This window comes from Leptosomus discolor, unplaced genomic scaffold, assembly GCF_034619465.1.
Source record: "Leptosomus discolor isolate bLepDis1 unplaced genomic scaffold, bLepDis1.hap2 HAP2_SCAFFOLD_134, whole genome shotgun sequence".
NCBI lineage: Eukaryota > Metazoa > Chordata > Aves > Leptosomiformes > Leptosomidae > Leptosomus > Leptosomus discolor.
Window position 1 is genome coordinate 48,833 of NW_028237849.1, and position 13,154 is coordinate 61,986.

General features: G+C 51.7%; 1 protein-coding gene across 1 annotated transcript; it reads right to left on the bottom strand.

The window, feature by feature from the left end:
• Positions 1-440: 440 nt before the first annotated feature.
• On the bottom strand, positions 441-10,224 carry LOC147412610 (coiled-coil domain-containing protein 40-like). The gene is made up of 14 exons (XM_086481178.1): positions 10,139-10,224; positions 9,533-9,616; positions 9,225-9,444; positions 8,236-8,390; positions 7,289-7,411; positions 6,770-6,891; positions 5,804-6,047; positions 5,514-5,696; positions 4,196-4,273; positions 3,073-3,256; positions 2,352-2,521; positions 2,136-2,227; positions 1,413-1,533; positions 441-749 (listed from the first exon to the last, which is right to left on the bottom strand). Exons 1-14 carry the CDS (start codon positions 10,199-10,201, stop codon positions 441-443), a joined length of 2,148 nt encoding a protein of 715 aa, XP_086337304.1. The 5' UTR covers positions 10,202-10,224.
• Between the last annotated feature and the right edge of the window lie 2,930 nt (positions 10,225-13,154).

Consider the following 13,154-nt stretch of genomic DNA (forward strand, 5'->3'; position numbering starts at 1 on the left):
AGTACAACTGCAGCCCAAATTCAGGACCCCCATGAGCCCTCAAGGTGTGCTCAGTTAACTTAAAGTGCCGCTAAAATGCCAAGCACACTCAGTTCAGGATGGTGGCGAGACAGGGAGATGGGGAGCTGGCACCAGGAGAAAGCAGCCGGTCCCGTCGGGCTCGCGAGCTCCAGGGAGCGGAGCCGCTCACCCGTCGCTTCCTGTTCCGACGAGCTTCTGCGTCTGCATCGAGGCCGTCGCACTCAGGCTCCAGCCTGCGCAGTTCTCGCTGCTTTTCCAAGAAGGCGGCACCGAGGGACGCCTGGGCGCTCTCCAGCTCCAGGAGGGTTGCGTTGCAGTCCTGAATGTTCTGGCAAACGGAAGAGAAGGAAAGGGCAGAGTGTGGTTCTTCGTCCAGCTGCACTCCCAGCCATCTCCCCAGAACTCTCCTGTGGGGTTTTTTAAGGAGCCTCCAAAGCCTGTCCCGTCTGTGTCCCGACACCCCGCGTGTCTGCGCTCAGCCCACCCTGGTGCTCCTTACAGCCCCGGTGAACTCCTGCAGCCCTGCTCTGCTCGCTCACCTTCTGGGCTTTGCTGATCTTCTTTCTCAGCTCCTGTTTCTTGCAGTGGAAGACGCTCTTGGGGACAAGCTTCTTGTCTCTTTTGTTCTGACCCTCTCCACGAAGCGCTATCACCTCTCTGCGAGAAACAGATGCCTCCATATCACGAATCATCTTCTCCTGCTGCTTCATCAGCTGGCCATAGCGGACCTGCCGTGTGTCAAGATATGAAATAGGCTGAAAGTAACCAATGTTCACAAACGGCACCGAACCGATTCTGTGCGGCACATCCCCTCCACATAAACCAGACATACGTGACACGTGAGCGTTGGCAAGCCAAATTTGCTCTAAACCCAAACCCGGTTTGCCCTGTGTGGATCTAGAAAGCAAAGGGCTGGATTATCAACTCGTCTAAAGTAATCTTCAAAAGGTTTCACTGGAACTCCTTAGCAATAGGAAAAGCAGAAGAGTAAAGTAACCTGGGAACAAAAGGGAAGAGTTGCTTTGCCAGAAGACAGAAGGCTTCCCTAACCAGTGATTAAGATGATGCAATATTTAGTCATCAACATTCCTTTGCTTATAAATTGGGGTCACGGCATAAGGTGGCAAACATATTATGTTTTAAATAGATTTCTCAGGTGTCTCTAGACTCTGCTGCAGCCCATTACACGGCAGGCGCAAGGAAGGCACGAAGAGCACGCACGCTGGATGTATTTCATTCAGCCCAGCTGGAGGGTGTACGATTTCCAACATTGCTGTGGCCTGGCAATGCTGCTTCCCCAGCCCGTTTCTCATCTCCTGCCTTCAGCAACGCCGAAGCTGAATCCATCGTGTGCAGCTTCCCCTCCCCAGTGCTCCTCCCCCGGGGCTCACCTGCATCCTGTGAATCTCTGTTCTCATGGCGTGGAGCTCGCCGTGCCCTGACTCAGACTCCACCGCCGCACGCATCTCTCTCGTCAGCTGGATCCTCTTCTCCCACAGCAGGATTTGATGCCTTCAGTGACAGAAAGGGAAAGCGGCACCTTTGTCAGCGCCCGAGAGGACGCTCGCTCCCTGTGCACGCGTGGCAGCACGCTCCCGAGCTCAGTCCTGAACATGGAGCTGAAGGTTCAGCAGAACCTGAGGGTTTGCATGTGGGACACGTAAAAGGGCAGCCAGGAGCAGCGTGGAACCAGACAGGGAGCTCCGCCATCCACAACGTGGCACGGTGGTGGCACGGTGACTAACAACAAGCGTGCCCAGGCTGCCGGGGGCTGGTGGACCCCAGTGAGCTGCCCAGCGCAGCACGCTCGCTCCGAGTTACTGGCGGAGGAGAGCGCAGGCAGAGTCACCCCATACAGATCTCAGCAACGTCCAGCACGAGCCTGCTGGAACTGTTAAAGCCGACATCCTCACGGCTCTCGCTGCTTGCAGAGACAGCTAAAGCACCTTTCAGCTTCTGCGCCCCAAAATCCATGAAACTCCTTTCATCTTCTCCGAGAAGGACAGAAGCACATTTGCTGTTGCTGGTTCAGTTCGACGAGCAGAGAGGAAAGGTGACATGGACACCTACATTCAAAGAGGGTGGCACAAAGCAAGAACCTCTCTGGTACCTACTCTGCTTCCACCAGGCTGTTTAGGAGTCTTTCCTTCTCCTCAGTCAGCTGACTGTGCTTCTCCTGCATCTCAACCGACTCTTTTTCTGCTGCCTAGGTTTGGGAAGCATAACATTGTCAGACAACACAACGTGGTCAGACTAAGAAAGATTTACACGGTCACTGTCTGCCTCCGATCTGCACGGGAGGCTGAGACCTGGAAATGAGATGTCTGTACCTTGAGAGAGCGCACAAACTCGTTCTCGGTGATCGTGTTGCCATATTGCAGCTCCTCGAAGCTGCTGCTGTTCTTGTTGATCAACACATTCAGCTTTATCAAGTCATTGGACATGTTCCTCATGTGACGTTCGATGTCTTTCTGCTCTTTTGTTTCCTGCTGAATTTCATCTACAGGTGAACAGAAAAAAAAAAAAAAAAAAAGTCTTAAAATTCCCACAAGCAGCAGGTGGAACACAGGCAAGGCGTGACAGACTGCCATCAGACCAGACAACGCTGCCTGCAGAGCCACCTGCGTCCCACGTACCCAGCCAAACCGTTTTTCCACAAGCCCAAAACCCAAATACGGTTTTGAAGGAGACTGCTGTGGAAAAGAGCTGGTTTGAGCCAAGGGAAGCGCCATCGTGGTGGGGACATTTACCCACCAACTACTTGCAAACGTTATTTAAGAAGTGTAGCACGTGACACGGCCACTTCGGTTCGGTTGTGCCCGTTAAGGCAGCGGGATCAGTCGGGACAGGGAATAACGCCAGGCAGAGCAGCAGAGGTGCCTGGCTCGTAGCCCCAGAGCAGCACTGGGGCCGCCTGCGTTACTGCTCACATGGACGTAGGAGCACGGCGCATTCTCTGGTGAAGGTCTGGCTCACCCGTCCGTAAGCCCTCGCTCCCTTTTTCCTCCATTCACAGCTGAACGTTTTAAAAAGAGTTGGGGAATGACCTACTTTCCCTGCGCACTTTCTTCTGCTGCATTACTGTGATCCGTTTCTTTAACGTATCCAGGGAGGCTACTTGTTCCTCCCGTTGGTGTGTTAACTTGACCAGCTCTTGCTGCTGATTGAGCCAGTGCTTTTGTAGCGTCATCACCTCAGAGTGATATTCTTCTATCTGCTTGGACAGCTTGTTGATCTCCATTTCCAGTGGCCCCAGTTCTTGACCCTGGATGAGGGCAAGGTTGGGGATTAATCAGGCAGAAGCTGCTGAAGCACTTTTTGCAGAAGGCCGGTCCAGCTGCTGAGATGCCTACCGAATACTTCCGCTATACTGTTACTTCCTTTGTGCCTCTATTTCCCAGGAGCTGGATGGGACCAATCATTCCTGACCTCACGGGAACAAATGCAAGGGAAGCCCGAACAGCTCTCAGGCTCTGGGGCGAGAGGGGCCTCCTAAGCTCCTACAACAGGCACACCTGGGTGTCCAAGAGTCTGCCACAGCACTCATTCTTGCATTGGGCTCTATAAAGGTCTTGCAGCTCACGGTGCCAGGGGCAGACCTGGGTATCTATCAGCTGAATGGGGCCAAGCACCAAGTGATCTACATCACCCCGCCTGCTCCATTCGCCCCTTGTCAGGATTTGCAGGTTTTCTGATGAGACCCTAGTTACTCCCAGAGTATTGATGTCATTCAACGTTTTCATCGGGCGCAGACAACTCCCTGCAGAAATCTGTGCTGGGCACACCCTCATTTCACAATTCCCTCATGCCAGCTCCTCCCCCCCGTGCACTAAGAGCTGTTTGACAGACGTAAACATTTACATTAACTAGTGCAGCTTTTAAACCTCTATACTGATGCCTGAAAGTTTTAACTACTCAGCACTTACACAGTTACATTTATCAGGGGCACCTGTGGTCACCACAAAGAATAAAATCAAGCCTGGGACTGAAATGGGAATGTACATACCCCCTGCCGCGCAAGAATCTTCTCCAACCTCTTGTTGTACTGGCTGAGCACCGCTTGCCTGTTCTCGGTCAGGAGACTGCACCTTGCAATCTCGCTTTCCCTGCAGCTGATCAGGTCACAGGTATTTTTTACTTCCTTGTCCAGCTGACAAAGTGTGTTTTGGAGAACTGTCAGCCTGCAGCTGGTATGAGTTGCATTCAGAATAACCTGGGCCACATCATTCTCAACCTTGGAAAAATGCAGCTCCTAGGAACGCCAACAGACAGAAAACAAATTACTGTCACCAGCAGCAGCCCACTGATTTGGAACGCCCGCTTCCCGAGGCACAGGAGTCAGGGGATTTAGATTCTCCTCCCAGGTCTGTGCCACAAGCTGCGAGCCAGCCACTTACCCGCTCTGTACCTTTGTTTCTCCATCTCCTGACGGAGATACCAACATTTACCTCTGCCATAAGGCTGCTGAAGAGCATGAAGGAGCCCAAACATCCCAAAGCCTTTAAGAGGCCGCGCTCATCACCTCTGCAGTTACCTGCCCTGCCTGGGTGTCTCCAGCTGCCCGGCTCACCGGAGCAGGACATTCTCCACCACACCCGACAAACACGTCCCTCACCGAACCACCACCGCAGCAGCCAGAAAGGCGGGTGCCTGTTGAGCGCAGCGCGAATGCAGCCGGGTGACTTCTGCTGCCCCCGCGCCGCCAGCAGCCACGACTCTCTGGCTACATCCAGCCGTGCACCGCAGGTGCTGATGGGAGACAACGCGAGTGTCCGCTTGTTGGTGTGCCTGTGGGAAGGGGGCGGGGGGCCCCTCTCTCACAACGGAAGCCAGCCCTGGAACTCTTCCTCTTGCTCAAGATAATGCCCCCGATTTAAAAATCCCAGGGCCAGGCTGAAGTAACCCGCAGAAATACAGAGGTGTGGGTGCCTTGTTAGTGCCAGCCCACACAACTCAACACCACAAACACTACGCTGAATCTTCTAGTTTTTCTATCTGTTCCAGTTACACACTCCCAAAGAGAGCAACTGATCGTGCCACAAAGAACTGTGGGTCTGGTTCGATTGCTCCTTGGGCTGTAATCCTCACTCAGGAACGAGAGCAGGCCTGTATCGCATTCCATGATGCCGGACAGAGATACAGGTTAGTTCAATGTGGAGTACAGCAGTACTACATATCCACTGTCTTCCTCCAATACATAAGAACTGGTACTACTTTATGGTAAAAACTCCCAGAATTCATCGTTCTGTCCCGTTTTTTAAGTAAAGAAAGAACAGTACATTATGTGTCAAGGCCTTTTTGGCCAAACCCTCTCGCGTACACCAGAATCCCGCAATAAGAGCACTGGAAGAACCAAACTGAAGTCACAAACTCAGCAGACCTTCAACTGCAGATCTGAAAAGCAGAACGAAGGCGCGGACGAAACACACTTGAGAAACACCGCTCAGGGCGGTTTCCTTCCCCCGCCCTCCCAAACGGAAGAGATAACACACCAGGTCTGTTTTTCTCCTACGGAGCTTTGCAGCCAGCTGCGAGAAGTGCTTTGTGGCTTTGCTGGACACCATCTGGTCCTGAAGCTTTGCCATGATTTCGTTCTCCATCTGCACTTTGGCATCAGTTCCTTTCTCTATGTCCTTACTGATGGACAGCAACTGATTCAGACAAGCAGCTTGATCCTAAACGCAGGAAAGACAGGAGACAGGGTCACTACAACTGTTTGGGGAAGGGGATTAAACATCTGTGTCTGATTTGAAAGGTTCTTCTTCCAAGTAACTCTCCTCACCATCCTGGTCCTGTTGAGGGCCTGCTCTGTCTCGTGGAGAACGCGAGCGTAGGTGCCAGATTCCACCTTCAAGGCCTCCTGCCTGGAAAGGCACCGGGCAATCAGCTTCTTTGTCATGTTGGCATCGTTCTGTGAACGGCTCAGGATGGCGACAAGCAACTCATTCTTCTCCTCCTCCTTCCTGATTGACTTCCTACAGCCATGGATGTCCGTTTCTAGGGACTTGAGGTCATGTCTGTACTTGCTGGAGAGGCAAAGAGGATGGAAAATCACCACAGGGGTAGACTCACGCGCTGAACAGTCATCTACAAATTCCTCTTTTCAAACACGCTACTGCAGCGACAACAGACCAAGGAGGAAGATCTTTACAAAGGCCACCCTGCTGTGACAGTGCAGAGTCATCAGAAGATGGATGGAGACAGAAGACTGAAAAGCAAACGTACGTAGGAAAATTAATTCCCGCTTTCAGTCCTGTCCCCACCCCCCACTCTTACCAGGATGCCACCATCAAAGCACATTGCAGGCAATCAGCCAGGCTGACTCCAAAGCAAATAAGCGCTTCCTTTGGCAACAACAGGACGGTTTTCCTGATGATTTCTGAAGGCATCACAAAACCCTAACTGAGAGCGACAGGTAAAATCCCTCTTGAAGTCTAGCTCTTTGGATTGAGAGATGTTGCAAAGGTGAAGGAACTCTTCTAAAGGACTAAAATATGAACAGAAAAACTCTAAACAGCTTTAAAAACCCCACACATTTTGGGGGAGAGTTGTGTTTTGGATACAGAATAGTGACGAAGAACTGTGCTTCCTATCCTTTAACCTTACTACGTGCTTCAGAGCAGCAAACTTGTTCTGCTTGACATATCCTACACGCGCAGCAATAAACTGGAGACGCACTGCCCCTTTCAGCATCCCTCCCGTCCAACCCGTGTGAGGTCTCTCCTGGGACTGTTCTCAGATACCGTACCTCAGCAGCGCTTGGGTGGCGATATAGACCTCATCTCTCTGCTTCATTCCCGCCAAGCTGCTATTCCAGTGGTTCATCAGTCGCTTTTTCTCCATGTTAATAGCCTGAACCTCCATACAAGCCTGGGGGAGAGAGGATTTGTAGACAGGAGAAATCTATACTAGGCTGGGAAACCAAATTCACGTTACAATGCCTTTTTTTTGGTGTGTGTTCATAATACGCTGGGCAGGAACAGCTTCAGCTAACGTGCCTCTGGTTTATGGTCACCCCCGACCACAGAGCATAGGTCTGCAAGGAAAAAAATGCAGAGAGGGTGGGGGAGGAAGTGATTTATAGGCAATTCTTGAGGACAAAGGGAAAGACAAAACAAACCAAAACAAAAAAGTCTTCATTCCTCCAAACAGGAACTGATCATACAACTCTGTCCTACACTGTAGCTACCACGTGAGCATGAGCCAACGGGGTCGGTCCTTCCAGAGGGAAATATTAACCAGAAGCAAAAAAAAAGCATTCTCCTACCTCATTTGCTGCTTGCCGAGTTACTTTTGTGTCCTCTGCCTGAGCCACAAATTGAGCTTCGAACAGAGCAATCTGTTCCTGCAGCTCGTAGGCTTTCCGGGTCAAGCGGTCTACCAGAAGATCCTAGAGAGGCAGAGCCAAACAGCTCAGGATGAGTAACATAATCTCAGGCTTAACCAACTAAATTCTACAGCAATAACTTGGGCTGAAAATGAATTCAGTTAGCTTTGATTCCTACTGAAACTCTTCCATTCCTATCCAAACGACTCCTGAATGCAGCAGTGACAATTTTCAAGAGAACAAAACCTTCTTTGCTGGTTTTTATCGTTCCACCCACAGTAGGAAATTGGTCCTTCAGATCTGAAGCAGCATTCATCCCTGCCAGCATGGGTTACATTGCGCCACCTCTCCAGCAGCTGGGAATCTTGATAATTTATGGTTTAAAATCCTTTGTTAAAAACCATCTAAACCCATTCCATCTCAACCGTTTGCCCGCAATTCTGCATCAACAGTAATTAGTTGGTGTCCTGCTGCAAGCAGGAGGCAGCAGAGGGAGCTCCAGCACACCGACCGCTCAGTTCACCTTCCAAGTTCGCTCTTCCTTGGGACTCAGAGCAATTCTCCAGACTTCAACATACGATACTTCTTTGCTAAATATCTTTCTGCCCCCACACCCCCGTTGCCTGCGTGAAGAGTGATCACTACTGATTACTACTTCCTATTATAAGGCTCATAAAAAAATTCTGTTCAGTACATGCCACTATCTTGGTGGTGGGGATTCTTCTCATTTTCAATTATTTGGGGAAAATATCCCCACGCACCTTCCATGGTGTCTGTATATTCACTACAGCCTTCCTTCTGCCAAGGCAGCACGTCCTCCGAGACTCGCCGCTAGCTGTCACCTGAATTCATTTATTTATTTGAAAGAAGAGAGTTTTACTTGATACCTGTTTTTTCTTTTCCACGTCAGCTTGGGCCTTCTCCAGCTCAGCCCTCTTTGTCGACCGTTTCGTTAGTAAAATATTATGGTGCATATGGGCCGTGTTCTGCACGTAGAAGAGGTGCAAGGCCAAGTTTTCAACCTGGGTCTGCATTGCAGAGACTGGGGAGGCAGGGGGAAAAATATTTACAGAAAAGTATGTTTGTAAGACACACTTTAAACAGAGGTAAAAGGGAAAGAAACACAGAAACACCCAAAGCCAAATTCGCACACTGACCAGCCAAATCAGCCCCCCTGAAATGTGAATTTGCATCGGCTTTGGAGTACAGCTCCACAAGCACAGCTAATATCTTGGTAAGCAATTCATTGCTTCCCAGCACTCAGAAGCCCAGGAGATCAAAGAAGGGGCGGCCTCAGGAGGCTGTGACTCCACTCCTCTGCCCCAAAACAGAACTGTCTCTTTCTCAGTCTGTTGAACGCTTCTCTATTTTTTTCAGCAACCTGCCAAACCTTTCTAGGCAGTTTATCCTACGCTGAGCTACCCTCGCCATCACAGTTGTTTTCCTGTCCCCTACCCACAGGCCTGCAGCACAACCAGCATGAGTCAAGTCCATTTCTTTGGCTGGGACGGGTTCCCACACGGATGGCACTCTCAGGCTCCCGCGTGCCCCTCACGACCCACGACCTTTGCGATCTCGTCACACCCTTACAGAGACACAGGCAAACGTAACAGAGCGACAGGATCTTCCTCCTTCTAAGTCACAGAGCAGCCCATCTGCCCGGAACAGTTTTAGTCCTAAAGACCTTCTCAGAAGTACAAGGTAGCCACACGGTCTTAGAAACAACCAGGAATACCTGTGAAAGGTTTCAGCGAGTGCCTGATTCCTGATCAATGTTACTGTATTTTTCAATCCAATGCTTGACTTGGATTCAAATAAATCCCTTTCTCCACACAGTACTAGAGCCAGGAAACCTGGCAAGGGCTGCCTCGGTCACCTTTCTGGCGTTCATCGTGTGTGTTCTGACACATTTGCTTGTAAGTAAGCCTGAGGCCCTCCAGCTCCTCCTCCAGCTGCTGACGTGCTGCGGCCACCTGAGAACGGCGGTCGTGGCTCTTCTCCAGTTCCAGCTGCAGGCGGGCCAGCTGCTGCTGCGCTCCGTAAAGAACCAGCCCAAGCTCTTCCCTCTCTGCTTGCCCCTTCTTCGCTGCTGCCCTCTGCAAACACAAGAGGAAACCAGTTACCTGGCTTCAGCTCGGGCAGGGGTGGGCTGCTGCGGGAAGGCAAAGTAAGAATGCCACGTACCAGTTCCTGAAGCTCTAGGCTCACTTTTTCCATCTGCTTAGTGAGGTGACTCTTCAGGGCAGCCTGGAATCTTCTCATCAGAGGCTGTCAAGAAGTATGACATTGATACAAGTCAACGTACTTGTGTAAAGAAATTATGAAGAAACCTTACTGCTGCCCCCGCTGTTAAATAACACAGCGTATTTTCTGCCACAGACCCTTGCATTCTTCCTTTAGCTACGCTCACTGTAACGAGTGAGAGGAGTTACATAGTGGGTATTTGTTGACAGCAGAAAGCCACTACTGAGGATATCTGAAAGTCAGAAACACATCAGAAGAGCTGCCTCTGAGAGCCCATCCCCTCGCTCTTGCTGACAGTACTTCTCTTTCAGGAGCACTGAGGAGTATCAGATTTACCCACTACACGGCTCCCTCCTGAGCCTCCCGTTTGGGGTTAACCCTGAGGGAGCAGACACGCTCAGAAGTCAGTACTTCTGCAAAAGCCTGTTTTAAACACGTGGTTTCAGCCTATGGCTGAGCCGCTGCTGACAATCTACCTTGTGTATTTCATACAAATAAAAACAGCAGGTCTGCGAAGAAGAACGACAAGATTGGAGGACTTCTCACATGTTCTAGATCCAAGACAACCAGCTCTGTTTCTTCTACGGTTTCTTCACTTCTTCCACTCATTTCGTGCCCCTCAGCTCCACGCTGCTGGCATGTCTGTTCCCGCCTTTGGTCACCATGCTCACTGGTGAGCTGATCCAACTGCTCAAAGGCAGTCTCTGAGCAGAGAGAAATGGGTTCTCCAATGTCACCTGGACCCCACCCCCCAAGGAAAAAAAAAAAAAAAAAGAGAAGAAAAAGACAAAGAAAATGCTTAGATTTCAAAGCGTTGTGCCTCCAGTTGGACTAACAATGACGAGAAAGGGAGAAAACTAGAAACTGTGCTTGACGGGTGGTATGGAGTGTTGTACTGTTAGCAAGGGACTGAAGGATACCTGACTCTGTGCAGCTGTTCCGCTCCGCTGACCACGCAGACACCTGCTGAGGAGCTCCTGAAGGAAGGGGAGGGTTTTCTCTCTCGGTTACTGGCTGCTCCATGTCACCCAACGCAGGAGGACAACTGTCTAATTCGACTTTGTCCAAGAAAGTCTCAGGGGATTTTTTCTGAAACGTAAAATCCACCACCTGAAACAGCTTTTCAGTCTGCCCTGACAATCTGCTTGTTTCTGTCACCACGAGACAAGAACGATGCAGACACAGAATCGGCAAGAGGGCCTTGTTCTAAACTCAGCCCACAGATACACTGGCAAAGCTGTGCCTCTGCCGATTCAAAAACCACCTTTACCCACATGCAGCACAACAGAGGAACCTCTCCAGCTCTGTCACAGCTTTTGTAGACTTTGTGCCTGACCAGTTAGCTTCTCTCTGTTCAGTTCTGGTCGGGTTTGTGTTGGCAGCAACAAAACCGCCCCAGGAGAATTTGAAGTTACAAATACCGGCCATGCCTTCTGTGAATAAGATTGTGTGTGTTGTTAGTGTCTCACCTCTGCAGAACTAACAAACAGCTCTGTAGCTCCTCTTTCTGCTGGTGGAAATGTCTCTTTTTGGTCCTGCAGAGGAACGGACCCTTCTTCTTCACTGTCGCTCCCATTCTCCGCCTCTACTGCCTAGCACACACACAGGCAAAAAGCAGAACAGCAGCGTTACAGCAGGTTGTGCATTTGGTTTAATGCTCATGCTACGGTGCTGTAACAACTGCTTTTTGTCATGGGAGTTTAATTTTGAAGTTTAATCTCGTTCACAAGAACAGTCACCCAGGCAGCATGAAGACGGTAAAGATCCTGACAAAAATTCTACACACCACTTTTAATTTCAGATGTGTCTCTGGCTCACGTCTATTTTTTAAAAAAATGCCCTTAGGGATTTTAGTCCTCCAGCTGGTGCTACATGTAGCCAAACTATTATCTTCTTTTTAAAGAGACACCATTTTATCCCGTACCATCATTTGCCAAATTCAAGTATCGTGCAGTACCAACAGACAAAAAAAACTTAGCACCACCAACCTCGAACACAGCCCCCGTACGTGTGTCTGTGAGATGGGGGCAACCTCCCGTTTAACATGCCTACAGCCATCTGGGAGCTGAGTGAGAAGCACATGCTTCAGGACGCTGCTGACACACAGAACTACAACTACATTTAACTTGGTTTTTTTAATAGGCAGGGCAAGACTTCAACAACCGCTCCCTTGTTTTACTTCTCCCTATTGAAACTGCTTCCACGAAGCCATCACTCTGCAAGGAGAGCGTAGGAACATCATGCTGCCCCGCGAACGTTCTGAAGGAAATCACCTCCATAGCAAGAGGCAACGGAACTCGGACGATATTCCGCGCAGCGGAGCCGGATTCCACCCCAGAGCCCTCTGCTGCGCCACCGGCGGCCTCCTCCATATTGCTGGGCTGGGGATGGCCTGTGCCTGCAACCAGAGCGGAGGGAAGAGTGAGAACCAGCCCAGCTCCCCGGGGCCCGCCAGCTGCAGGCCGCCGCGGGGCTGGGCACGGGCACCCGCGGGGCCGGGGAGGCCGGGCGGCCGAGGGCCGGGCGGTTCAAGGCCCGGCCGCGGCCCAGCCCCGCACTCACCCGCCGCCGTCTGCGCCATGTTCCCGTGTTCCCGTTGCCAGGCGACGCAGCAACACCCGGTCACGTGAGCGCGCCGGGCCGCACCACCTCAGCCCGTGGAGGGGGGGGGAACGCGGGCCGCACCACCTCGGCTCGTGGAGATGGGGGGGGGGCTGTGGGGGGGGCGCTCGGCCCGCACTACCTCAGCCCGCCGGGCCCGGGGGGGGGCCCGCGGCGTCCCGGCCGCCCTGGCGGCGCCAGCCCCGGTGCGGGGCAGCAGGTAACGGCGCCGAGGGCTGGAGTCCGGGCGGGGGGAGCTGCGGGGACGAGGCACCCGGGACGCTGCCCAGCACCCCGGGGACGCATCCATTTTCTTTTATCCCGCTCTTTGTCTTCCCTTCCCACCGGAGCCCCGAGGCGCTCGGTGTGCTGCCGGCTGGGGGCTGGCGGAATGCGAAAGAGTTCATTTTAACTTTATTTTCTGCTGTTCTGGGCTGGCTCCCTAAAGCTTGGGGTGTATTTAGGATTGCCTTCCTTTTGGGGAGGGGGTCCTCTCTCAAATTGCCCCAGTATCTACCTCTTCCTTTGCTGTTATCAGCAGAGACATGAAGGTGGATGGTCGGTGTAATAAGTAACATATTGTGCTTTGTTCATTAAACCTGTATGGGAAGGTATGGATGGAAGATTTATGTGCCCGCAAGGCTTGATAGCCCAACCGAAGGACATCCGGCAAAGTCAACAGGACCCGCAGCTGAGGGGGTTGAGTAGTCACATTCTTGCATAAGTTCACCCACAGGGCAACGAGGAAGACCTTCAGCCTTCATCCTTAGGATCACCAGGAGGCAGAGAAAGACCCCCCAGCAACAGAAGGAACATGCGCAGAGTATCGCCCTGATTGTGACATCGCGAATGCAGGAAATGAGACTGTATATAATGTGCTTACACGAGGCGGGAAGGCGCGAGCCGTTGGCGGAGCGCAGACTCCCCGGCCGCCCAGCGCTGCCTTTGCTCTTGTTCGCTT